This window comes from Salvia splendens, chromosome 4 (genome assembly GCF_004379255.2).
Source record: "Salvia splendens isolate huo1 chromosome 4, SspV2, whole genome shotgun sequence".
Classification (NCBI taxonomy): domain Eukaryota; kingdom Viridiplantae; phylum Streptophyta; class Magnoliopsida; order Lamiales; family Lamiaceae; genus Salvia; species Salvia splendens.
Window position 1 is genome coordinate 32668873 of NC_056035.1, and position 27029 is coordinate 32695901.

General features: G+C 37.7%; 2 protein-coding genes across 2 annotated transcripts; both read right to left on the reverse strand.

The window, feature by feature from the left end:
• Window positions 1–28: 28 nt before the first annotated feature.
• On the reverse strand, window positions 29–9214 carry LOC121799506 (brefeldin A-inhibited guanine nucleotide-exchange protein 2-like). The gene is made up of 11 exons (XM_042198899.1): window positions 7801–9214; window positions 6359–6676; window positions 5844–6189; window positions 5341–5763; window positions 4966–5255; window positions 4312–4585; window positions 2875–3374; window positions 2426–2747; window positions 1932–2292; window positions 1149–1831; window positions 29–902 (listed from the first exon to the last, which is right to left on the reverse strand). The coding sequence occupies exons 1-11, from the start codon at window positions 9000–9002 to the stop codon at window positions 291–293; spliced, it is 5331 nt and encodes a 1776-aa protein (XP_042054833.1). The 5' UTR covers window positions 9003–9214; the 3' UTR covers window positions 29–290.
• Window positions 9215–18254: 9040 nt separating this feature from the next.
• Window positions 18255–19016, reverse strand: LOC121800987 (agamous-like MADS-box protein AGL80). The gene has a single exon (XM_042200468.1). It carries the CDS (start codon window positions 19014–19016, stop codon window positions 18255–18257), a length of 762 nt encoding a protein of 253 aa, XP_042056402.1.
• Window positions 19017–27029: the final 8013 nt, after the last annotated feature.

Here is a 27029-nt window from a genome sequence, read left to right on the forward strand (position 1 = left end):
TCATTATCACATTAGGAACACAATGGTGTATGTTGAAATTTTATACAACCAACTAACAGAATGATATTTTCGTTTTCTTCTCCAAAAACATTGTTCTAAAAATGGAGCACCATATCTAAGGCCTCCAGCTCCTATATACTTACTGATCATTGTACAAGAACTGCCCAAAATCAACCGATACAGAGAACTTAAGTACACTCTAAAAGCCTATGCTCGCATTCACTTGTACAATAAAAGAATCGAAAAACCTCAGAAACATCATACATCTGAAAAAGGGTGTGGGTCAGAGATCAACACGAACCTAGGAGAACAGGACCCACTGATGAGTTCAGAATATCACACAGGGCCAGTTGGACCTCATTTGAACCATGTTCACAACTTATTAGGCTTGAAAACAAGGGAAAGAAGCAAGACAAGTTCTTCTGGAATGAAGAATCTCGTAAGGTACTTATAGCCTGTAGAGTAGCAACCATAAGAGGTGCTCGTGCAGCCAGTTCTCTTCGTCTCCCAGATCCTAGAGGTATTGTCCAGTATGGTCTCCTGTCAACAGATGAGTCGGGGAGATGTCCCGAGCAGGCAACTACAATGTAGAATTGCAAGACCTCCTGGCAGAGGTTGACAAGATAAGACTCTACTTCTGACTCGTCATAACTAGGAGGTCTATCCAGTGCGAGATTCTGCAGAAATGTGAGGCAAATCTGGTAAGATTCATTCTCAAGGCGAAGTAGAGGAGGATCCTGCATTTGCGTCATGGACCCAAGTTCCTGGAGCTTGTGACGTAGCACTCCATCACTATTTATCTTGTGAGCATGAAATGCCACAGCATGTACAGCATCAAAAAGGATAACAGTGTTTTTAACTGATAATTGAGCTCTGTACATATTGTAGATCTCCACTATAGCCTGTCATATTCCATGCAAGAGTTGGTTGTCAGATTTAATAACAAACGCAATTCATAATCTTACTTCCTTAAAAATAGAAAAGTTAGTTTGCTAAATGCTGCAAGATTAATATCCTCTGGAAATACTACCAGGACGTACATGTCAGGGCTGCAAGATGGGGCAAGAAAAGGAAATTTTTGTAATCATTTACCAGAAGAATTAAACGAGAGCACTGGTGTACAGATAAAAACTTTTGATATTACCTACCTGTATTAATAAGAGCTGAATTGCAGCTCGGCATTTGATATCAGATATAGCTGTATACAGACGACGTCTCCTTAAGTTATTATCCAAATCATCATTGGAGGTAACTGCCCCAGCAGATTCCTCACGACTGCTCTCAGTCAGATCTCCCTCGGCCTCAGTTTGGCAATTGTCATCAAGGAAAAAGGAAAAATCAGGACGTGTTCCGTTTGACGCTTCTTTGAGAGATGAAACCACATCCAACCACTTGTCTTCAGAGAACATCTCCCCAGCATTGCTCATTAGGCGAACAAAAGCAGCAATACCAATACCACCAAGGCTTTGATGAGGACATTTGATAAAACTGACCATTAGCATCAGCACCTTCTTCAGAAGGGGATTTACTGTATCATAGAAATTAACAAAAAGATCTACAACTAATTGCAGAGCCAATGTGCATGTCTCATAAAGCCATGAATCTTGACCGAGTTCCTCCATGTTACCATTGTCTATGTGTGCAGACTCATCACTGGATGGATCAATGGCACGCCGAGCATCATCAAATATTCTAAACAGGACAGATTCAAAGACCTTCTCCCACAAGGTTAGGGAGAAATGTTGCCCATAGTTGCGCAAAGTATCAAATAGTAATTGTACAGCACTCTTCCTGATTTCAGGCCTCGGGTCAAAGCTCAGTTCAGATAAACCTGGAAAGGGAGAGAGAACTTATTTGACTTGAATTAATACATACGTAGAGTCTGGATGAATCAAGCTTCAAATTTAGACCAAAATTGAACATTTCTTTACCTGCCAACAAAGGAAACCATAAATAGAGATGGTCCACCCTATTTGCAGGTTCCCCATTGTCACCTTTTCTTTCTTGACCAGTTTGAGGAGAAGATGGAGAAGCCACTTCATGAGCTTCCTTCCCTAGATCTCCTTCAGCAAGTTTTTCGGCACAGTACTGAAGGAAACCAATGGCATTAAGACTAATTTCTTTGTTGAATCTAGTATTGGTGAATGCAATTAAACAATTCACACAGTCCGTAAAAGTAGTAGATTCAGTTTCAGTGATATATGGGAAATAATCACGAACAATCTTCTCAATGATTTCGAATGAGAGGAGGACAATGTTCTTATGATCATCATAAGCAGCTGTTGTGAAGACCTGCAATTAAGAACGAAAATCAGAGGGCTGAAGGTGAAAGCATCACTATAAACTTTACAGATAATAAATTTTTCCAAGGCAATAATAATTAAAAGGGAAGAGCTCTATGCCATCCACGTTGAGATTTCCATACCATGAACATACTCTTCCATCCCGATTTGACATTATTGACTCGGGATAATACCATTTGAGAAACACATCTGATAATCAATTCTCGTATTTCAACAGCACTACTCTTGCGCATCACAATTACGAAAGGCTTCATGAACTCATTCTGAAAGTTATAGTTAGCCAATTCTTCTCTTTCCAAGAATTTCATTGATAACTGGCGCAAAGAGTCCATTGCAAATATTGCAATAGAAAGGTTTTCTGAACAGCCAATGTTCACAAAAAAATCAGAGAGTACTTGCCAAATCTTTGACCATACAAACCTAATACGGTTCATGTTGTAGTGCCTGTTAAGAGGGACCAAAATAGAAATCACTTGCATGGCAAAAGAAGCAAAAATGATATAAGTAATATGCTAAAGTTTTTCCATAGTCAATGTGAAAAGAGTAAAGGACCAAGTGATGAGTAACTTACGCGATCTCAACAATCTTAGTGAGGCTGAAAACCCGAGGATCAGATGCCGATCGTAGTTCATCCATAGATACCTTGCAGAGAGCCTTTACAAAATCAACTATTGCCTCACTATTCAGTTTTTGGCTCCGTATAAATATGCGGTTAACATCACCAACTTGTTCCAACATGTTTAAGTTAGAGACCAAGTTGTTCATTTGTTCAGATGTAATTCCAGCAGAGACATTACCACCCAGACCAGCACTATCATAAGAACCCCTCCTCATTGCAGAAGCTGCATTCTGAATCTTCCCAGCACCCTTCTTTTTTAGAATAGGAAGAATATTTGATTTGCCTTGTTTAGATTTGTCTAATTCATTCCGTTCGATTGCAAAGAAAGCAGCATCTGGTGGCGCACCTTCACCCAATAGGTGCAAATGCTCAAACCGTGAAACACATGTTAATATATGTTCCCAGCCATCCTGTAAATAGTTACCATCCTCGTCTGCTATGGTGACTATAACCTGTTGAAGCAAGTAACCGGATGGATCAGAGTAGTCAGAGAATTTTAAAAATTGCATATTAGGAGTGACAAGCTTTAATAATTTCACTTTGATTTAGCAAAGGACTGACTAAAGTTTTTAGGAGCATCACTTTCTCTGACCCCACAAATAGAGCTAACCAGATCCGAATGGACTTAAGAATATTTATTTGAAAAACAAAGAGGGGAAAACACCTCATGCTTAAAAGTGCCATTCAATTATACCATGATTAATGAACTACAACACACTGCCAATAACCCAAAATGAAATAAATAAATCAAACTTCAATCCTAAACAAGGAAGGGAAGGTTAAGGACCCGAAAATAGATTAAAAAGATAATGGTTACGCATACTATTAGAAATGGGCCACTCACCCCTTAAAAGGCCTCATAAGGGGGAGGGTTATCCACACTTATATAGATTAGATGGGATCTTCACCAAGTCGATGTGAGATAGAATTTTAAAGAATTTAACACGCCCACTCACGTGTGGGCCGGAAAGGACATCAGTCTTCCATCACGTGGGTAGGCAATGCAAGAGAAACCATCATCGATGTGGGCCGGAAAGGACATCGGTCTTCCACTCGTGAGGTAGATAAGAGATAAAGAGAAAATCATCATCAACTTGGGCCCGCTCTGATACCATATTAGAAATGGGCCACTCACCCCTTAAAAGGCCTCATAAGGGGGAGGGTTATCCACACTTATATAGATTAGATGGGATCTTCACCAAGTCGATGTGGGATAGAATTTTAGAGAATTTAACACATACTTCCAGAAAAAGACAAGAATAGACCAAACGACACAGCAAAATCCAATCATGAAAGCGAAAAAAAACAGAAAAGAATAGGGAGTCTTCACTAATATCATTATAAGCTTAACAATAAGCCTCGCAATGAGAACAACAAATTAAAATTTACCTTGATTGCATCAATGTTTTTCCTTTTAATATCAGCAGGTGAGTGGAGTGAAGTAAACTTGGCTAATGATGTCAAAAAAGCATCTCTATGAGTTTTCATGGACATTCCTGCAGTGACATGGATTGCACTACGAAAGCCCTCTAAGCAGAGGGCTATCACAATTTCATCATCACTTTGGTCAAGAGGAACACTGAAAGCAGCCAGAATTGGAGCCCAACATGCTTCAATCATGAACTTGAGGATCACCGTATCTATCGCTGGATAATAAACTGACCTACAATTTCCAAAGAGATGGAGATCAAAACAAAATCCAGTTTTTCTATAGAAATGCTAACAACCACCGTTTCTTCAAACAAGAAGAAGACATTCTTAGCCCTGCTTCTTTAACTCAAAACCCCTTTAAAGCTTCATAGTTCATCAAACCAAAAAACAAGAGATTTTAATGGCTAAAATGAGCAATATAATGCATTCCCAATCTACCCTTTTTATGCATGTCGTTGTCACATTAAAAACAAAATTAGACAAGTGATTTTAATGGCTACAAATGAGGAACATAACAAATAAAGTGGAGCTTCAGGAGGGGGTTGTTATTACGGGCCCAGGCCTACTCTAGATTTCCAGTCACTATGTAGAAGATAATAAAATTAAGCTTACTCTGACTTGCGAGCTTTTTCTTTGAACTGCTCCTGCATGTGTCTCATAAGGTCATCACTGGTCTCCATACTATCTTCCCCACGCTTACGAATAACAATGTTTAGTATGCTATCCAGCCCTAAAACTCTGTTCGGGCTCACAGACTGCTTCTGTTGGACAGACAGATTATCTTCTTTCATTTTGATCTCACTTCTAGATATCCGCTCATATAATGATCTCAAGTACTCCTCAGGTAGATCCTTTCCATCATCAATTCCGCGATTGTTCCTTATAAAATCCTCAGCTGACATCTGGATATAAAATTTAAAAATCAGCATTTGTCAAGAACTGAACCTCTTTAAAGGAACCCATCAACCATCAGGTTTACAATTTTACCTTGTTCTTCACCATAGGGTTGTGTGCATCAGTGTTCAGTAGTATAACAGAGTATGCTAGCACATAAGCTGTATCAGCACTTGTAAAGGTTTTTGGATTACATTTGCAGTACTGCTCAGCAAACTTTTCCATGATGCGGTCAATTTTTTGAGCCTCGCCAGGCAACCTAAAGCCCTGTAGGAAGGCCCTGATAGCCTCATCAAACTCCATCCCTTGGAATTCAAATGAATTCACGTACGCATGCATTACTTTTAGCGACATATCTTCCCTTTCACCCAAATAGTCACCAATCAGAGTTTTATCCAGGCCATACGCATTTTTAAGAAAAGCTGCTATCTCTTCTGCAGAGTTTCCCACCTTACTTGCATTTATCAGGAACTCGATACCTTTCTTGGGTTTCCGGTTAAAAAGAGAGATGCCTTCCTGCCATATAGACCTTATTTCACAGACTGATCAAAAAAAAATTGAGCACATTAATCAAAATAAGTTAACCTAAATAGTACCTGAAGTTCAAGTTTATAGGCACGGCGCTGCTCTAGGGTTGAAACATCAGAAACTTCATTTGAGGCTTCAGACTGTGTATCTGATCCTTCAGTTGGCTCATCTATATTGCCATTTGAGTAAGGGGGACTTCCGGTATTAGAACCATTATCTACAACATCTAGTTTCTTTGATGACTGAATATCTGGAATCCGCAATTGTTTGTTCATCCAGCTACCCATGCATTTCAGGATAGCAACTAAGCATCTCATAGCTTCAAGCTTCAAACTAGCATCTTGCGGGGGCTGAAGTGTGCTTGAAACACCAGGCGGAACACCCTGGGCAGTTTTAAGTAGTCCATTGACAATTCTGGGATAGACAATGAAATGACAATGAAACAAGAGACCTTAAGATAGTTTGACTTTTAGCAACCACATCTTTTGGATGCATAACTTAGAAGCCCAGGAGTTATTCAAAAGGCATTACCCCAAAAATATCAAATATAAGTAAAAAGTACACAGAGATGACAAGTCCTTACCTCTCAAATATATTGGAAGCATTAACATCGCAGTCATAATTGAGAAATATGTCCATCAAGATCTGTGAATCTACACAAAGCTTCTCCAGAAAACGAAGGATTGTCATCTTTTGCTGAGAATTGGGTTGCACAACATTTTCTAGCACTCGGAGAACAATCATAGGAAAAAATACCCCTATTTCTGCTTTCAATCCAGCTCTAAAACGAGACACCAAGCTTATAAATATGGAGCAAGAAAGCTGAAACACGATCATATGAGTTGAAGCGCTGTTCTTCAATAGTGATAAACACAAGTACTGCTTTATAGCATCTAAAAATCTGTTTAAGAAATGACAATAATTAGTGATGCTTAGAAATTAGCATTCAGTTTAAGAAAGATAGAACAGCTACAAAGAAAGACAATGAAAAGCTCAAGAATAGGAACACATTTATAATTTTATAGTATAGGATATTTACACATATATATTAACTGGGAAATAACCATATCTGGAATGAAGAAATCAGTAATTAGAAAACTTAAAAGCTGGAAAAATGAAAACGGACAACAAATTGCCCTTGATGGAAGAACTGTGAAAGAGTTCAGATCTGGTACAGGAACAATATATCATTGACATGCTAATTATACTAACAGAATCTACCTTCTTCAATCAACTCAAAGAACACTAAGATGTTTTCGAGCAATAACTCAAACAAATTCAGGTTGAGGAGCTGAGTAGTATGGGTTTTGATATTTGATAAAACTACAGCATAGAGGCCAATCATACTCATTAGGAGCCAATCATTAATGAGCAATCAATTTTCAAAGGGACACATTCTGGAAAGTATACTTTTAGTTTTAGACTTTCAGGACAAATTACCCGAACTAGGGTAAATCGAATCTAATACTGATGCAGGAAACAAATAGATGGCAAAACATTTACTATTGGAATATACCAAAATGAGCATATAATGCCCATTTGATGGAACTCACTAGAAGTTCCAATGAGCAAAAAGTAATCATCAAGTCACTCGCACAGATTTTACCATTCACATATATCCAAGAAAGGCTATTTCATATGGTGTTCTTAAACTACTTCCCAGTTAGATTACAATTTGAAGAAAAGTGTAGCCTAGAAGACAGTCAGAATTGAAAACAAGATGAGCCTCTAATAGTCTAATGACATTTGGATAAGTTACCATTATGATCAGGGTGAATTTAACTGTTAGGTCATTAACTAAAAATACATGCTAACTCCATTAAAAAATCCCATTTAGAGAAAATTTACATTCTCGCGACTGTGTAAGCATCCTCCGACTTCAGCAGTTAGGAGACATTGTGTGATAGTCATAGATAGAAAGAAATAGTGTGAGCCAACATCAACATATGCAAATATTATTTGAATATACATAAACTTAATGGCGTAAACAATTAATTTGGAAGAAACATTGCCAGAATCAAATACCTTTCACTAGTCCTAAATATTGCCCCGGCGTTTTCCAGTAAAATTTTGAGCAATTCCAATGCCACGATCTTCCCCTTCATTGCCTGGTGGTCCGCAGCAGCATCTTTGGGTGGTGTCTTCATGGAGAGCTTACACAAAGCCCGGAAAACTAAAAAAGCATCCCTCTTCAACTTGTTTCCAATCTGCACCTCCAAGTCATCATCCCTTTCTCCCTCACCGTCTGCTAACTCTCCTTTCCTACCCTCTAATGCCGTCTTATACATGCTGATCTCCCAATACTTAGCGTCCAACATATCCTTATCTGTTGAGTCCAACAAATCCGCCGGATTTGTGCTCTCCACGGTTGAGGTCTTCGTTTCAAATGCCCCATCATGGGCACCAACCCCTGATCCTGCGACACCACTGGGCGTACTAGGGCTGAAAACTCCATCTATATCCTGCATTATCTTAGTAATGAAACCCTGAACGAAAACCATGGAACCATCCACATCCGCCTTCTCTACTGGTTCCATAAGCTCTGCCACCACAATAGGCTGTAATGGCACCGTTGATGAATCGGCCTCCATTCTCCTAAACACAATAACTAGCATCTGAACCAACGACGCCTTGGCGGTCGTCTGATTCACCACATTCTTACTACTCAAATATATATCATAGCAAGTCCTTACCACTTGCAGCAGACAATCACCGTGCAGTCGCAGCGATGCCGACGTAACCGCCGAAAGAAGCGACTTGATAACCAACAACTCCACATTCTCGTCTCCCAATTCGTGGCACTTGCAAGCAGAATCGATCAATTTCGAGAGCAACTTAGAATCCGCCCCGCCGCTGGGGTCCGCTTCGCCGTGCAAGTACCCATGGGCGACCAATTTCTGGACCGCATCAAGAGCAGGCTCGGAGACTTTGAGGTAGTTCGCGGAGAGTGCATTGATGAGTGGACTGAGAACGATCTCGGAATCGTACAGGGAAAGATCTAGAAGGACACCCTGCAGCGAAGACGCATTGGCATCCGATTCCGCAGACGGCGACGTAGGTGGCGACGCGGCGCTAGGGTTTCGATTGGGTGAGGTGAGGTGCTCGATAACGGATTTGCACTCGGCACCAAGCTTGGAATGCTTGCGCCACGAAGCATTTTTGTGGATCTTCTCGAGCGCGGGGATCAGGACTTGGTTCAAGCGGGAATCAGCTTCCGAAGAAGTCATTCCCGAGCTAGATGATGAAGGTGGAGGAATTGAAGTCTCCGCGGGAAATTGGCGCGGCAGAGTCACTGGCTGAGCTGAGCTGAGCTTCCAGTGTGTCGGCGGCGGTGGTGGTAATGGCGGATCTAGAGAGAGAAAGGGGAGGAGAGCGGAGGTCGGCGGGAGGAGTGGAGCAGTGTCTGGATTCAGTTCAGGTGAATGGATTTGATCTGAGAGTGTGGAGTTTACTGCGACGTAGAAAATGACGAGAATACCCTCCAGTAAAGTGTTTTACTCTCATTCATTCATAGAGATGAATGAAGGTTTTTTACTTTGAAACCATTTGTAGGAGTATTAAGTTATGCTGAAAGTTCACACTGAATTCGTTCGCATGATAGCTTCCAAGTGTATTTGGTTCAATGTGAATGTAGACCTGACATCAATGCTCTTGACCGAAAACATGAATTATTACGGTACGATCCCTAATACAAACCGAGCATTATACGCATCCAATACTTATTCTGCGGCATGACCACTGCGAGGCATCCGCCCAAACGAACATAATGGACATTAAATATTCACTCTCACACCAAGCATGGTTTGGAGATTCAGGTGCCCCAAGTTAGATTTCAAGCCAACCATCTTAATGTTGAGCTTAAGAGCATCTGCAACGGTGAACACCGCCGCGTCCGTCTGTCCGTGCCAGCGGCACGGAGACGCTGTCCGTCGCTGCTCATGCATCGAGCACGTTCGTGCCAGCGAGCAGGCGACGTGACAGCGTCTAATTGGCAAACGGCTTATCCGTTGGAAAATCATTTTTTAATTTTTTTTAAAAATAAAAAATAATACCAAAAATAAAAAAAAATCACAATCCCAAAAAATGGCCGTTTTTTTTCCCGTTTTTCTGTATTTTTTTATTTTTTTCCCCCCCAAAATCATCTATAAATACACACATTCATCATCCATTTTTTACATCAAATCATCTCTCTTTCATATTTTTCATACAACTTATCTACACCTTCGTCTCTCAATCAAAACCTCAAATGGATTTCACCCATCTCATTGCGGAAGCGGAGTGCGAAGAACAAGAATACTACGAACAATATCGTGCCGCTTATGAAGCATATGTCGCAGTGAATACCCCCGCCCCTCCTCCTCAACCAACTAGATCAACTCGCCGCTACATCCATCGTGACCGGGAGGGAGCCCACGAAAGGCTCGTTGTCGACTATTTTACTGACCCGCCGCGGTTTCCGGAAGATTACTTTAGGCGCCGTTTTCGCATGTCAAAGCGCTTGTTTATGCGTATTGTCAACACATTATCCGCTCGTGTTGAATTCTTCCAAACAGGTCCAGATGCAGCCGGTCGGCAAAGTATCTCGGTGTTGCAGAAGTGTACGTGTGTCATCCGACAACTCGCTACTGGGCAAACAACCGACCTCTTTGACGAGTATTTGCATGTCGGTGAGTCCACTGGAATCCTTTGTCTTAAAAAATTTTGCGAGGGCATTCGTGCAGCTTTCGGTGATGAATTCCTTCGGGCACCCACCACCGATGATTGCCAACGGTTGCTTCGTCTTCACGAATCAGTCCATGGCTTTCCCGGAATGCTTGGCAGCATTGACTGCATGCATTGGAGGTGGAAGAATTGCCCGACTGCTTGGAGGGGGCAACACTTAAGCGGCCACAAAGGCGGCGGCCCAACAATTATCTTTGAAGCGGTCGCCGACTACCGCCTATGGATTTGGCATGCATATTTCGGTGTTGCCTGATCCAACAACGACTTGAACGTGCTCTATTCTTCACCCCTCTTCAATGATGTTTTGAATGGTGTAGCACCAACGATCGACTTCACCGTCAACGGAAATACATACCACATGGGTTACTATCTCACCGATGGTATCTACCCAATGTGGTCGACTTTCGTGAAGACGCTCAGCAACCCGCAAGACCCGGGACGGGTTCTTTTTGTTCAGCGTCAAGAGTCTGCGCGGAAAGACGTCGAAAGAGCCTTTGGAGTCCTTCAAGCCCAATTCAGCATTGTGAAGGCCCCGGCTCGGCTGTGGTACGTGAAAAATATCGCCGACATCATGTACACGTGTATTATCTTACACAACATGATTATAGCCGACGAAGGACCGATGGCGGCTAGCTTCTATGACAAGGATGAAGCTGGAAGCTCTAGCGCGAGGTCTCCCCCACACCGAGGTGTGCATACGACGATGGGTGAGAGGATCGAAATTAGGCACAGAATGCGCGATACCCGAACCCACGTTGAGCTACAAGAAGACCTAATCAAACACATGTGGGCGAAATTCGGCCACGAGTAGTGGGTTTTTTTATTTTATGAATTTAATTATGTAATTTTTAATTTTTAGTAGTTTAATTATGAAAATTTTAATTTTTAGGATTTTAATTATGTAATTTTTATTTTCTAGGATTTTAATTATGTAATTTTTAATTTTTAATGTATTTTGTAATATTATTCCGGGTATTTTTAATATATTTTAATTTTGTAGAAATGTTTTTATTTAAATTGAATAATGAATTGGTGAGACCCTTGTGCTCGTCCTTGAGGAAGAGCACAGCTGTGAGTGTTGTGCTCTTACCTAAGAGCAGACAGAAAAAGTGGGGCCGGACCCATAACCGTGCTGGTTGGCAAGAGCACGGTTGTGGGCGCGTGTGTAGCTCTAATCTACTCATAAATTCTTTGACAAACGAGTTTGATGTTGTAAACATTGTGCTTGGGCCCCTCACCCATTTGTATTTTACCTATATATTTTATATGTATGGAACAACTAATTTATAATACAGCGCAGTTGGTTTACATAGTGGACTTTCAATTGATTAGATTTGAGTCGATTCCCAGCTCCTCACATTTAATTTTGTTTATTTTCTCTAGTGGTAGGTAAGAATTTTGTATAAATAATTATATTTTGTAATCATAAAGAATGTTTTTCATAATTTATGTATAGAAATTATTTCTTTAATCTCATAAGCATGTAAATGTGTCATATAATATTATTTAAAATCAATTTAATAATATGCTCTTTGATATTAAAAAAACTAGAATAGAAATTAATTTGTTAATCACATAAATAAATAAATAAATAAATAGTATATAATATTAGTAATATCAATATCAATATCAATTTCAATACTATAGCCTTTATTATAAAAAATTCTAGTGTTAATTATTTTATTGTCAATGTTGTCATTGTATCTCTGGTTTCTAATGATCTTTAATTATTTATCTCATTGTCCATCTTATATCTCTAGTTACTAATGATCTTAAATTATTTATCTCATTGTCCATCTTTTACGTGCAACTGTGCATTACTAATGTTTAATTTTTTTTTATGTCATTAACACTGAATACAATCAACAAATTAAATAGTACTAATAATTTGGACCCTCCAGGATTAAAATCCGCCGCCACTGATTGTGCCTATCTTTTAATTGAATACTGGCTAATAATCTACTCATAAATTCTTTGACAACGAGTTTTGATGTTGTATACATTGTGTATATCTTTTAATTTAATACCGGCTAATAATCTACTCATAAATTCTTTGACAACGAGTTTTGATGTTGTATACATTGTGTATATCTTTTAATTTAATACCGGCTAATAATCTACTCATAAATTCTTTGACAACGAGTTTTGATGTTGTATACATTGTGTATATCTTTTAATTTAATACCGGCTAATAATCTACTCATAAATTCTTTGACAACGAGTTTGAGGTTATATACGTTGTGCCTATCTTTTAATTTAATATAGGCTAATCTCAGTCATTACAAATACACGTTGGTCATATGTAAATTGGTAAAAAATTATTAAATGCATGGACTACATTGTTAAGAAAAACCATAATGAAGAATAATATATTGTTAAAAAATTATGTAATTTACTCGGAAAGTTCGACCCAGTTTCAATTACAACCATCTCTCTTTACTGTAACACATGTAATGATTTATTCTGATTTTATCGGAGATACGTAGTACTCCCTCACTCGCTTAAGTTTTGTCATATTTTTCCATTTCCGTTTATTCAACAAAATTTGTGACATTTCATTTTTTTTATAGTGGACCTCAACATATTTCAATTCCATTAACTCATTTCAACTTACATTTTATTATAAAACTAATATATAAAAATAGAACTCACTCTCTAATTTTCACTAACTTTTTCAACTCACTTTCCATTACATTTATTAAAACTCGTGTCCGATTAAAGTATAATAAAATTTAAGGGACGGAGGGAGTAATTAACTACATGTGTTAATTAAGTGAATGCAATGATGATTTATTACTATTTGAATTGTATTTTCCGCTTATTTGCTTTTTTTATTTTTCCTATAATATACTACAGGGTCATCTTCTATTGCTTATAGCATCATAATTCAAAATCAAGACCAAATCTCCACCATTAGATTTCAAAATGAGTGGATGAAATTAAATCGTACGAATTTCAATAAATAATAGACAAAATATCAACAAATGGTAAGATCGTCATTCTATTATCATATCATAATTTTCGTGTTTTTTTAATATCAACATTTGTATTACAAATATCAACACAATAACATGAGTATTTCAACACAAGTACACGAAAATATCAACACAGTTTTATTGAAATTTTACATGCATTATGTTGAAATTTTACATGCATTATGTTGAGATTTTATATGCATTATATTGAGATTTTACATACATTATATTAAGATTTGTTGATGTATTTGTTGATAAAAATCTGCTTATTAACATATACGAAAACTGAAATAAAAATCATCAAATTTCATCATCCGAACGTCGTCGGAACATATTAACAAACGCAGATTTTGCATGTTTTTAAGGACTAGATTTGACTTGTTTTAAATGTCAATCATGCAAATTATGTTCTTAAATTGTATATGTTATACATTTGGTATTTTTGACGTATTTGTTGATAAATGATAAAAAAAGATAGAAAAAGGTGGAAAAAGGCCAAAGTGCAGCAGCCTCTGTTCGAGCCCATTCTGGAAGCGATTTTGAAGTCCAATCAGTGCTTACTACATGTCATTCAAACCAAAGTAGTTGGTTTGAATGAGATAATTTGTTGTGCATAGAAAGAAAAAAAGAAAAGATGTACAAAAGAAAAAAAATGAAAAGAAAAAAAATCAAAGGAATTTGGGAAGTGAAAAGAAATTTAGACAAAGTCTAGAATTTACTGAGATTCGAATTGTTGGTGCAATGCTATGTTTGATGTAGTAGAAATTGATCACTTTTGCTATGTTTGGGATTAGTCACTTTTTAGCCATATTTCCTCACCTTACCAAAGAACCTACATTATAACCGAAAATAAAGACCTTTCAGATTTTTTATTTTAATCACATAAAGTAGAGGAGGAATTAGACATCGAGCAAGCCTATGGTAAACTTTGCATGCTGCATGATCTGAGAGCATATATTCTTTACCTTATACACTTTGAGAGTGAGTGATAAACACATTCTAAACACTTGTGGGCGCATGTACTTCAAGGTGATCAACGAGCTAGTAATGAAAATGCACTAATAAGCTTTGCTTGATTTGATTTGTATTCTTGTCAAACTCTTCATTTCTTGTTACAATTTTTGAGGCAACTATGAAGTCTAGTTCTTAGCATCCGTGTTTCTTTAGTAGTTTTTCTCTTGTTTTGTTTGAGGACAAATAAATAATTAAGTTTGGGGGAGTTGACAAACACAAATTTTGCATGTTTTTAAGGACTAGATTTGACTTGTTTTAAATGTCAATCATGCAAATTATGTTCTTAAATTGCATATGTTATACATTTGGTATTTTTGACGTATTTGTTGATAAATGATAGAAAAAGATAGAAAAAGGTGGAAAAAAGGCCAAAGTGCAGCAGCCTCTGTTCGAGCCCATTCTGGAAGCGATTTTGAAGTCCAATCAGTGCTTACTACATGTCATTCTCTTCGTCTTCGAAAGAGCTTCGCGTGGATATCTCGCATGTCTCAATCGGAGTTCTGTGGAGAAAGTTATGACAATTCTACGAACGTTGTGCAGTGTAGTCAAAATCTGGCGGAAATTCACGGAGGAAAAGAAATTATTATATTGTGAAGCCAAATCTCTCCTATTTCTTGTAGGGCACGAAATTTATCAAAAATAAACCTTTTTCCAGCCTATAAATACCTCTGAACCTAATTCATAATCTTTATCTCAGAGTCTCCAATTCTTCTCCATCTCTACACCTATTTCCATTCCATAATACACACATAATTCATCCATCTTGCATTGGAGCGGAGCTCTGCAGATCCAGGCAAGAGAAGACTGAGGATTGAAGATTCAACCTTGGGTTTTATCAATTTCTTTCATGTCTCGTACTTTAATTGTAGTTTTTACTTGTCTATGAGTAGAACATCTTTTGTAGAATTTTTGGTATAGATATTCGATTGATTTTCCTTGTTAGCTCTTGCAGTTATTTGATTTATCTGGTGCTTTCTATGTTCAATTGATTAGCTACCTCTTGAATACATGTTAGAGTTGATTAGAGTACTCGGGAGACGAAATAATTGACTTGGAAAAAGGGATAATTCACACCTTAATTCAATAGAACTCGGGAGAGTTGAGGTTTTGAGTGAGGTCTTTGATCTTATATGCTTTTAGGAGTTAGGGGTTTAAGGGTTAGAAGGAGACTTCAATCCTATCACCTAATCTACAGGTTTCTCACCTCGGGATGGGGTTTAATCTATAATTGTGATCGACTTAATAGCTCTGGAGACCGTAATTCAAGGAAGTCGATTGTGTTTTTGGATCCTAAAATTCTACATTCTTAAGCCTGCTTTGTATTATTTCTTTTTATGTTTTCCATTTTTTTGTTTATTTCTTTTAGTCTAGTTTAATTAATCAACCCAAAAATCACGTGTCTCTAGATAGTATATGACGCTTAGTATATGGTAGTCAGTTGCAATCTTATTCCATGTGTTCGATATCCGGTACTGACCTTTAGCTATACTAGATCTACCATGTATGCTTGCAGGTATTTTTAGTGCTAATAAATAGTGCATCACATATGCAATTGAAATCTCGTTCAAATCCTTATAAAATTACCTTTAAATTGATATAGTTTTTACGAAAAAATAATTTAAATCGAGTGAGTTACGTAAATTTAAAATTTTGGGATAATTTTAATAAGAGAGAATTGACATTAATACCCTTTCATTTTATTTAATAATTATTTAAATTTAAAATATAATCTAGTTACATTATATCAACCACAACTCATAATCTAATGGTAAAAAATTGGTCTTAATTTTGGTTTGCTAATTAGTTAGCAATTCATCATATCCCATATACTACATACTTTAATACACATAAAAAATTATGGTAATATTAATGTTTATTCTTCATATAATTAATGAAAGTTATATTACTACTCTGCAAAAGTAAATATTTTTACTTTTTTAGTTTTTCTAGTAAAATATGTTGTTTTTCCTCGGAATTTCTTAAGTTATGTCTCACTTCATTATATAAAAGCCAACTACATCAAAAGTCCCTAACTTTTTGGTTTATGACACTGCAGGTCCCTAACAAAAAAAATATCGTCAGATGACCCTAACGTTAAACATAATCACGAATCATGTTTTTTTAGCCACTTTTCGAAAGAAAATGCCCAAATGGCTTGAAGGGCATTTTTGGCAATCCCTAAATTTGCTGACATATGAATTATGTCACATTTATGTCAGCAACTTCTTATGTGATATCCTAATAAGTTCTGATACTTCATACATGATTAAAGTTTTGTCAATATTTGTACACAAAAAAAATCTTCTTATATTCATCTATTTCTAGATAGTGGTAACAATATACTAGTTTTATCATATAGGAATTCATTGAGAAACCACAACAAATATGGAAAAGTGAAGCTATCTATAAAATAAAACTTGAATCAATAATACATAGAATAAAAAATATTTCATATTTAATTAAGTGATACAGAATTATTTTCTTGAAACACTAACACTTAAAATATTTTTTCATTATATATCATCGAACTAATTTGTTAATGTAAGCCTAACTTTAAGACGATTTTATATTTATTAATATTTTATTAAGAATTATAATTTAGCTCAAACTGAAATTTTTAACATCATATGAATATTCAATCTTTATATATAAATTTGCACAGTTTCTTGTCATTCATGATAAAATTGAAACATGAGCAATATTTTGAAACTATTCAAGCATGTGACATTAGCTATTTAATCCTTGTAGATTTTTTTATTTATAAAAGTATATGAAATTAAGACAATGTAAATTTATAAATTAATACTGCTAAATTGGGATACTATCATAATAAATAAAATCGATTGATAAATCAAGGTAAAAAAACAAATAAAAATTAGTGGAAATAGAAAACATCGAAAAATACCAGAAAATGAGTTTTATAAGGAAGAAGGGGTCTCATTTAATTATTTTCATATTAATTAATGCAGATAATGATAAATATGTATATTATAAAAAAATAGAAAGTGTAAATAATGATAAAATTTTAATTACGTATGAAGTACTAGAATTATTAGAAAATTACATAAGAAGTTGCTGACAAAAATGTGGCAGAAATCACATGTCAACAATATAATGGAGTGACAAAAATGCCCTTGTAGGGCCTAAGGGTATTTTGGTATGAAAAAATATGATTCATGATTATATTTAACATTGGGGTCCTCTGGTGCTATTTTTTTTTTGCTAGGGACCTGCATTGTCACAAACCGAAAGGTTAGGGACTTTTGAGTTAGTTCACCCTATAAATTAAATAACAAGTTATTAAAGGTATGTAAATAACCGCGTGGAATAGAATTTTTTTGCCTTTTACAAAGGACGTAATAATAATATCAATATCTATTAATCATATAACTCAAATTCTCTGCAGTTTACAATGGAAGTAATAATACTCCATTCGTTCCTTAAATTTTGTCACATTTTTTTTTCTTCTTTTCGTCCACAAAATGTGTCACGTTTCATTTCTTACCATTTTTATAATGAAGCTCATATTCCACTAAATCATTCTCACTCACATATTATAAAACTAATATATAAAAATAGGATTCAGTCAGCACTAACTTTTCCAACTCACTTTCCATTACATTTCTTAAAACTCGTCAAAATGTGACAAAATAAAACTGAGATGACACGAGACATTAATGAAAACAAATTACTCAACTGCAGATTCATCATACATCAATCAACCAGGATAAAATTCTAAATCCGTCATGTCTACAAAGAATGAGACCTTCACTGGTGGAAAGGAATCAGATTGGGATTGGGATTCGGATTCGGATTCTGCCCAGATTGAGAAGAGCTAGACTGGCCGAAAATGTAGGGATACGGCAGCACCATCCCGGGATCCCACCCGAGCCCAGTCCCGTCCATCCCGCCTTCTCCTCCCGGGCTCTGCACCAGGTTCCATGGGAAGCCCTCCATTCCATTGGCATCCTCCTCCACCCGCGGTGGAGCCTCTTCCACCACAGGAGGAGGAGGCGGGAGTGGAGGCAGCGGCGCAGCCAGATTGCGCTGGTGCTCCGCCGCCATGGCCTCCATCCTGCCCTTGATCTCCCTGAGTATCTGGCTGATGACCCAGCTCATCTCCGGGACATCAGTGATTTGGAGGTCGTCCATGGAGGCCTGGCCGGTGATGCAGCGGAACATGAACGCCTCGAGCTCGCGGCAGCTGTTCTCCTTCTGGAGGCGGCGGAGCTGCTCCATCGCCTTCTTGATCCGCTGCCGCGTGTAGCTCTCCTGGTTTACCATCTTCCGGCTCTGGTCCATGTCGGAGAGCTTGCGGAAGCGGGCCAGGATGGACTGCGCCGCAAGCGGCGACGGCCATACCTCCGGCACCGTGTCGTAAGGGCTGTAGATGATGACGCATGCGTCGACGCCGCAGAGGGTGCTCAGCTCGCTCACCTTCTTAATCAAACCCTTCTTTCGCTTCTTGTAGGAAGCTTTTCTCTCAGAGTCGTTGGTAATGTAGGCGAGGGTTACCTTCTTTCTCGTCATTGTTTTTAGGTTAACAATGATTTCTTGGTGGGGTTTAGGGCTGTCTTTGTGTACATATTTATACCGGCCAAAAGCCTGAGATTGGATAGAATTTTGAATTTGCGTAGTGTTTGTCTTAGTTGTTCCAATTAATTTCATATGTTTTATGTGGAAATAAACACTTATTAGGATGATATTGGCAAGATAAATGTAAAAACTCTTTAGCAATTTTAGAGTAATTATACATACAATATTATAGTATACTATACTCCCTCCGTCCCATGCTACTTGCACATTTCATTTTCGGACTATCCCCAACTATTTGCACTATTTCTATTTTAGATAAAATTATGGTATTTAATTAAGATATTAGAGTTAGTTCGTGTGTCCTTTATGCAATGTTGTCTTATTGCACTTAAAATTTTAACTTAATTACACTAATTACTCATGTTCAAATTTACGCTGCCAAAGTGAAAAGTGCAAGTAGCATGAGACGGAGGGAGTACTACCTTATTTCTAAATAGTAACGCTAATAATAAAGTGCTTTTGCTTTATCGAGTGCCCTATTGTTTAGGACTTATTCGAAGTATGTTTTTTGTTTTATCATTTTCGTATATGGTTTGTATTCACGGCAGAGGTGCCCGCTCGCACCTTTTGCTAGCACCTCAGATGATTGGGAGATTTCGTCGTACCTTTCGCCGCTCAATGAGGTTTTGTAGAAGTAAAGACTCTCGTTTATTTTTGCTTCCATCCAGCCTTTTTACCCAAAATAATTGGGTGGGATTGGACTCAAATTTGACATTTTCGTTTCCCGCTGCTAAGTTTTTCAGAAGTGTTGATCAGGGAATGTTGAAGATATGGTGAGGGCTATTTGGTAAAATGACATGTTGAAAGAGGCAATAGTTTTTAAACTAGTCACCATTTCATGTTCACTGAACATGCATACTAAATTCTGTTCAGGTGGAGCCCACCACCTAATTCAGCCACATATTTATCTCACGGCCATTAAAAAAACCATGAGAGTGAACAGGCCCTAATAATAAAGCACAAGACCAATGCACATATACACAAATAATCATTAATTAGGAGTACTTATGAAGAGTATAAAATATTTGCGGATAGTGATACCTTAATTTCTAATGCAAAATCGAATACATGTCTTTTTTAAACATCATTTTTTTTTATATTTTGTATTAAAAGATTATAATTTGCAACCACTATTTTAAAATCGGATCAGTAAGCATATCAGTGAAGCTACTGATTCACGATTCAGTTTAAAAAATTTGATATTTCATTTTAAGGATATTACATCTGATTAATTTACATTAAATATTGTACAAAATCAATTACATTCCATAAGAGTATTACAAAAAATCAATTACATTCTATAAGTGTATGAACTCCAGATTAACTCAAGTTTTTGGAGGTCAAATGATAAAATTAAATTTGAAATTTTGTTACAATAGACATCATAATCGACTGACCTGGCTCACAAACTGTATTATTCGTGAAATACCCTTCTTGGTACATAAATTATGCCGGGCCCAACCATGGCGTTTTGCTAATGAGGGTGAAAGAATTTAATTAGATTTGGTTTTTCTCTAATTTCATTTTGTGCTAAACCTTTCTCATTTGTTTCTCATCCGCCATCTATTGTCAGTGACGTTTACTGCCTTGCCTCTACTTTTCAATGTCCATTTATTTAAAGGTGGATGAATTTGGGACTTGATCCTATAATTAATTTCACCGCTCTTATTCTTCTTGAAGGCTTGAATTTTGGTTGGTATGTTGTAAGAAATTTAGGTGTCAAAGCGACTCCAAATTTGATTTTGTGAGGTTTATGTATAGTTTGACATATTGACGAATTTTGGTTGGTATGTTGTAAGAAATTTAGGTGTCAAAGCGACTCCAAATTTGATTTGTGAGGTTTATGTATAGTTTGACATATTGACGAATTTTGGTTGGTATGTTGTAAGAAATTTAGGTGTCAAAGCGACTACAAATTTGATTTTGTGAGGTTTATGTATAGTTTGACATATTGACGACTTTACAATATACACGTGGAGGTAGCAAAGCAATTATTTATTATCACTACAAAAAATGCGGTCATTTGCTAGTACCTTAGTGCTAGCAAAAAGCTTGCAATCGTGCTAGCAACAGCTCATTTTGCTAGCACACTGCAAGCACCATGTGTGCTAGCTATGACGCTCGTCGCAAACTTGTGAGGACATCTCTACATGTAATGAATTTGCATTCAATCGCCATGTAAAAGTTTATTTCATCGGACTTTCATCCACAACTACTCGTACATTATAACTCCCAGTTCGGATTATTATTATTATTATTATTATTATTATTATTATTATTATTATTATTATTATTATTATTATTATTATTATTTTGTTTCTTACTTTGTCTACCAAGCTCTTTACAAACTTCATTCTCTTATGATTCACAATAAAGGATATTGTATAAACTTATATTTATAATATTCTATTTCTTTTTAACAACTAATATATGAAAATTTTCTTACACCGGTTTCCTATAACTATATATTGTATAAAATAAACGTAGCATGTAAAAATTTTCTAACGTCGTGCTCTGCCGCCATGGCATCCATCCTAGCCTTGATCTTCCTGAGTGTCTAGTTGATGACCCATCATATCTCCGAGACGTCAGGGAGATTGATGTCGTCGATGGAGGCCTGGCCGGTGATGCAGCAGAACATGAACTCCTTGAGCTCGCGGCGGCTGTTCTCATTTTGGAAGCGGTGGAGCTGTTCCATCGCCTCTTCTTGATCCACTGCCGCGTGAAGCTCTCATGGTTTACCATTTTCCCGCTCTCGTCCATGTTAAAGAGTTTGGGGAAGAGGGTGAGGATGAACTGCACCCCAAACGGCGACGGCCACACCTTTGGCGCGGTGTCGTAAGGGCTATATATGATGGCGCAGGCTTCAACACTGCAGAGGGTGCTCAGCTCGCTCACCTTTTTAATCAAACCCTTCTTTCGCTTCTTGTAAGAAGCCTGAGAGTCTCTTAGAATTATTGGTAATGTAGGCAAGGGTTACCTTCTTTCTCATCATTGTTTTCAGGTTAACAATGTTTTCTTGGTGAATTTAGGGTTACGTTAGTTTGTGTATATACAACTGCAGAAGAAATGGGATTGAATTGAATTTGAATTTTCTTAGGCTCCATTTGGTATCATGGAATGAACTTGCGAAGTTGGAATGGGGCTTTAAATTCTTGAATCCAATATTTAATACCATAAGAAAATCGAAATTGTAATTGAAATTTCAGTTCTATATCCTCTCAATTCCACAATTTGAATTCCGTATCAAGAGAAGATAATTGGAATTCCAAATATTTAGTTTAAAATTGGGCACATTTACCCATAAACACACACTGCACACACTCTACACACACTGCACAAATACTGCAAACACTCTACACATACACTGCACACATTATGCACACAATGCATATACAATGCATTCGCACACATTGTACAAACTATACACATGCAATGCACATACATTGCGCACACTTACATACATTTCGCACACACTCTACACACACAATACACACACTATACACATTGCACACATGCATACACCCACTGCACACACACTTCATATGAATTCCATAGAATTCTAATTCAAATTCTATGTACCAAAGGGACCCTTAGCGTTGTCTTGGTTGTTCCAATTACTCCCTCCGTCCGTCATTAGGAATCTCGGTTTACTGTTTTAGTTCGTTCGCCATTACGAGTCCCGATTCACTTTTATTATAAATGGTAGGTAGATCCTACATTCCACTAACTCATTCCACTCACATTAGGAATCTCAATTGAAAACGCCATTTTGATGCATAAAATGAATGCAACAAATATACCTCATTCCACTCTCATTAGGAATCTCTTATTGAAAAAAAAGATACTTTTGATGCATAAAATGATACTTTTAATGTATTAAATGATATAACGTTTATAAAATGATATGGTGTTGTTGATGTTTATTGTTACTGTCTTTTTGAAAAATGATATTTTTAGTGCATAAAATGACACTTTTGGTTCATAAAATGATATACTATAACGTTTATAAAATGATACTCCTATGTTGTTGTTGATTATTATTGTCTTCTTTTGAAGGAATGATACATTTAGTGTAGAGTTTTATAAATGATATATACTTTTTATAAAATGATATGTTGTTGTTGATGATGTTTGTTGATACTGTCTTCTTTTTATGGTTGAGATTTGATCTCTAGTTTAATCTTTAAAATTAGTTTGACATTGAATACAATCCCAAACACATAAATATAAATTATAAATATATAATACTATATCATCTAGACAATCAAAACAAATAGAAAACACTATTTTAAAAACTAGTACTCACAAATATCAACAAAACGAAATTAAATATAAATATATCACGGGTTGCGTTAGTGTGCTAACTAATTTACAGTAATAACTAATAACTTTCAATTTTGTGTATTAAAATTATCAATACAAAGACATAATTATATCAATACAACATGTAAATTTAAATATCAATACAAAGACATAATTTATCAACACAAGAAAGATTGATAAATTTATGTCTTTATGTTGATATTTTGAAAATACAAATGAATTTTAGTTATTAGTTTTACTGATTAAAAAAGTAAATTGATCAAACACCTATCACACCGTAGACAAGCAAATATAAATGAAATCATTATTAAAAACTCGTTAGTGTAATCACAAATATCAGTTTTTAAAACGAAATGCAGCATAATTTTTCACCTAAACAAGGGAGGAAAACAAACCGAAAACACAATTTTAAAAACTACTAGTACTCATAAATACAAACAAACCGAAATGCAACATAAAATAATCACTTAAACAAGCAAAAACAAATTGAAAATACCACTTTAGAAACTACTAGTAACCGAAAGAAGCGACTTGATAACCAACAACTCCACATTCTCGTCTCCCAATTCGTGGCACTTGCAAGCAGAATCGATCAATTTCGAGAGCAACTTAGAATCCGCCCCGCCGCTGGGGTCCGCTTCGCCGTGCAAGTACCCATGGGCGACCAATTTCTGGACCGCATCAAGAGCAGGCTCGGAGACTTTGAGGTAGTTCGCGGAGAGTGCATTGATGAGTGGACTGAGAACGATCTCGGAATCGTACAGGGAAAGATCTAGAAGGACACCCTGCAGCGAAGACGCATTGGCATCCGATTCCGCAGACGGCGACGTAGGTGGCGACGCGGCGCTAGGGTTTCGATTGGGTGAGGTGAGGTGCTCGATAACGGATTTGCACTCGGCACCAAGCTTGGAATGCTTGCGCCACGAAGCATTTTTGTGGATCTTCTCGAGCGCGGGGATCAGGACTTGGTTCAAGCGGGAATCAGCTTCCGAAGAAGTCATTCCCGAGCTAGATGATGAAGGTGGAGGAATTGAAGTCTCCGCGGGAAATTGGCGCGGCAGAGTCACTGGCTGAGCTGAGCTGAGCTTCCAGTGTGTCGGCGGCGGTGGTGGTAATGGCGGATCTAGAGAGAGAAAGGGGAGGAGAGCGGAGGTCGGCGGGAGGAGTGGAGCAGTGTCTGGATTCAGTTCAGGTGAATGGATTTGATCTGAGAGTGTGGAGTTTACTGCGACGTAGAAAATGACGAGAATACCCTCCAGTAAAGTGTTTTACTCTCATTCATTCATAGAGATGAATGAAGGTTTTTTACTTTGAAACCATTTGTAGGAGTATTAAGTTATGCTGAAAGTTCACACTGAATTCGTTCGCATGATAGCTTCCAAGTGTATTTGGTTCAATGTGAATGTAGACCTGACATCAATGCTCTTGACCGAAAACATGAATTATTACGGTACGATCCCTAATACAAACCGAGCATTATACGCATCCAATACTTATTCTGCGGCATGACCACTGCGAGGCATCCGCCCAAACGAACATAATGGACATTAAATATTCACTCTCACACCAAGCATGGTTTGGAGATTCAGGTGCCCCAAGTTAGATTTCAAGCCAACCATCTTAATGTTGAGCTTAAGAGCATCTGCAACGGTGAACACCGCCGCGTCCGTCTGTCCGTGCCAGCGGCACGGAGACGCTGTCCGTCGCTGCTCATGCATCGAGCACGTTCGTGCCAGCGAGCAGGCGACGTGACAGCGTCTAATTGGCAAACGGCTTATCCGTTGGAAAATCATTTTTTAATTTTTTTTAAAAATAAAAAATAATACCAAAAATAAAAAAAATCACAATCCCAAAAATGGCCGTTTTTTTTCCCGTTTTTCTGTATTTTTTTATTTTTTTTCCCCCCCAAAATCATCTATAAATACACACATTCATCATCCATTTTTTACATCAAATCATCTCTCTTTCATATTTTTCATACAACTTATCTACACCTTCGTCTCTCAATCAAAACTCAAATGGATTTCACCCATCTCATTGCGGAAGCGGAGTGCGAAGAACAAGAATACTACGAACAATATCGTGCCGCTTATGAAGCATATGTCGCAGTGAATACCCCCGCCCCTCCTCCTCAACCAACTAGATCAACTCGCCGCTACATCCATCGTGACCGGGAGGGAGCCCACGAAAGGCTCGTTGTCGACTATTTTACTGACCCGCCGCGGTTTCCGGAAGATTACTTTAGGCGCCGTTTTCGCATGTCAAAGCGCTTGTTTATGCGTATTGTCAACACATTATCCGCTCGTGTTGAATTCTTCCAAACAGGTCCAGATGCAGCCGGTCGGCAAAGTATCTCGGTGTTGCAGAAGTGTACGTGTGTCATCCGACAACTCGCTACTGGGCAAACGACCGACCTCTTTGACGAGTATTTGCATGTCGGTGAGTCCACTGGAATCCTTTGTCTTAAAAAATTTTGCGAGGGCATTCGTGCAGCTTTCGGTGATGAATTCCTTCGGGCACCCACCACCGATGATTGCCAACGGTTGCTTCGTCTTCACGAATCAGTCCATGGCTTTCCCGGAATGCTTGGCAGCATTGACTGCATGCATTGGAGGTGGAAGAATTGCCCGACTTGCTTGGAGGGGGCAACACTTAAGCGGCCACAAAGGCGGCGGCCCAACAATTATCTTTGAAGCGGTCGCCGACTACCGCCTATGGATTTGGCATGCATATTCGGTGTTGCCTGATCCAACAACGACTTGAACGTGCTCTATTCTTCACCCCTCTTCAATGATGTTTTGAATGGTGGAGCACCAACGATCGACTTCACCGTCAACGGAAATACATACCACATGGGTTACTATCTCACCGATGGTATCTACCCAATGTGGTTTCGTGAAGACGCTCAGCAACCCGCAAGACCCGGGACGGGTTCTTTTTGTTCAGCGTCAAGAGTCTGCGCGGAAAGACGTCGAAAGAGCCTTTGGAGTCCTTCAAGCCCAATTCAGCATTGTGAAGGCCCCGGCTCGGCTGTGGTACGTGAAAAATATCGCCGACAATCATGTACACGTGTATTATCTTACACAACATGATTATAGCCGACGAAGGACCGATGGCGGCTAGCTTCTATGACAAGGATGAAGCTGAAGCTCTAGCGCGAGGTCTCCCCCACACCGAGGTGTGCATACGACGATGGGTGAGAGGATCCGAAATTAGGCACAGAATGCGCGATACACCCGAACCCACGTTGAGCTACAAAGAAGACCTAATCAAACACAATGTGGGCGAAATTCGGCCACGAGTAGTGGGTTTTTTTATTTTATGAATTTAATTATGTAATTTTTAATTTTTAGTAGTTTAATTATGAAAATTTTAATTTTTAGGATTTTAATTATGTAATTTTTATTTTCTAGGATTTTAATTATGTAATTTTTAATTTTTAATGTATTTTGTAATATTATTCCGGGTATTTTTAATATATTTTAATTTTGTAGAAATGTTTTTATTTAAATTGAATAATGAATTGGTGAGACCCTTGTGCTCGTCCTTGAGGAAGAGCACAGCTGTGAGTGTTGTGCTCTTACCTAAGAGCAGACAGAAAAAGTGGGGCCGGACCCATAA

Coding starts and splice junctions, on each gene's coding strand:
- LOC121799506 (XM_042198899.1), bottom strand. CDS start 9,002: ATGACTTCTTCGGAAGCTGATTCCCGCTTGAACCAAGTCCTGATCCCC. Junction 5,764..5,843: donor CCTATAAACTTGAACTTCAG/GTACTATTTAGG, acceptor TCTATATGGCAG/GAAGGCATCTCTCTTTTTAA. Junction 1,832..1,931: donor ATGGTTTCCTTTGTTGGCAG/GTAAAGAAATGT, acceptor CTCCCTTTCCAG/GTTTATCTGAACTGAGCTTT.
- LOC121800987 (XM_042200468.1), bottom strand. CDS start 19,016: ATGACGAGAAAGAAGGTAACCCTCGCCTACATTACCAACGACTCTGAG.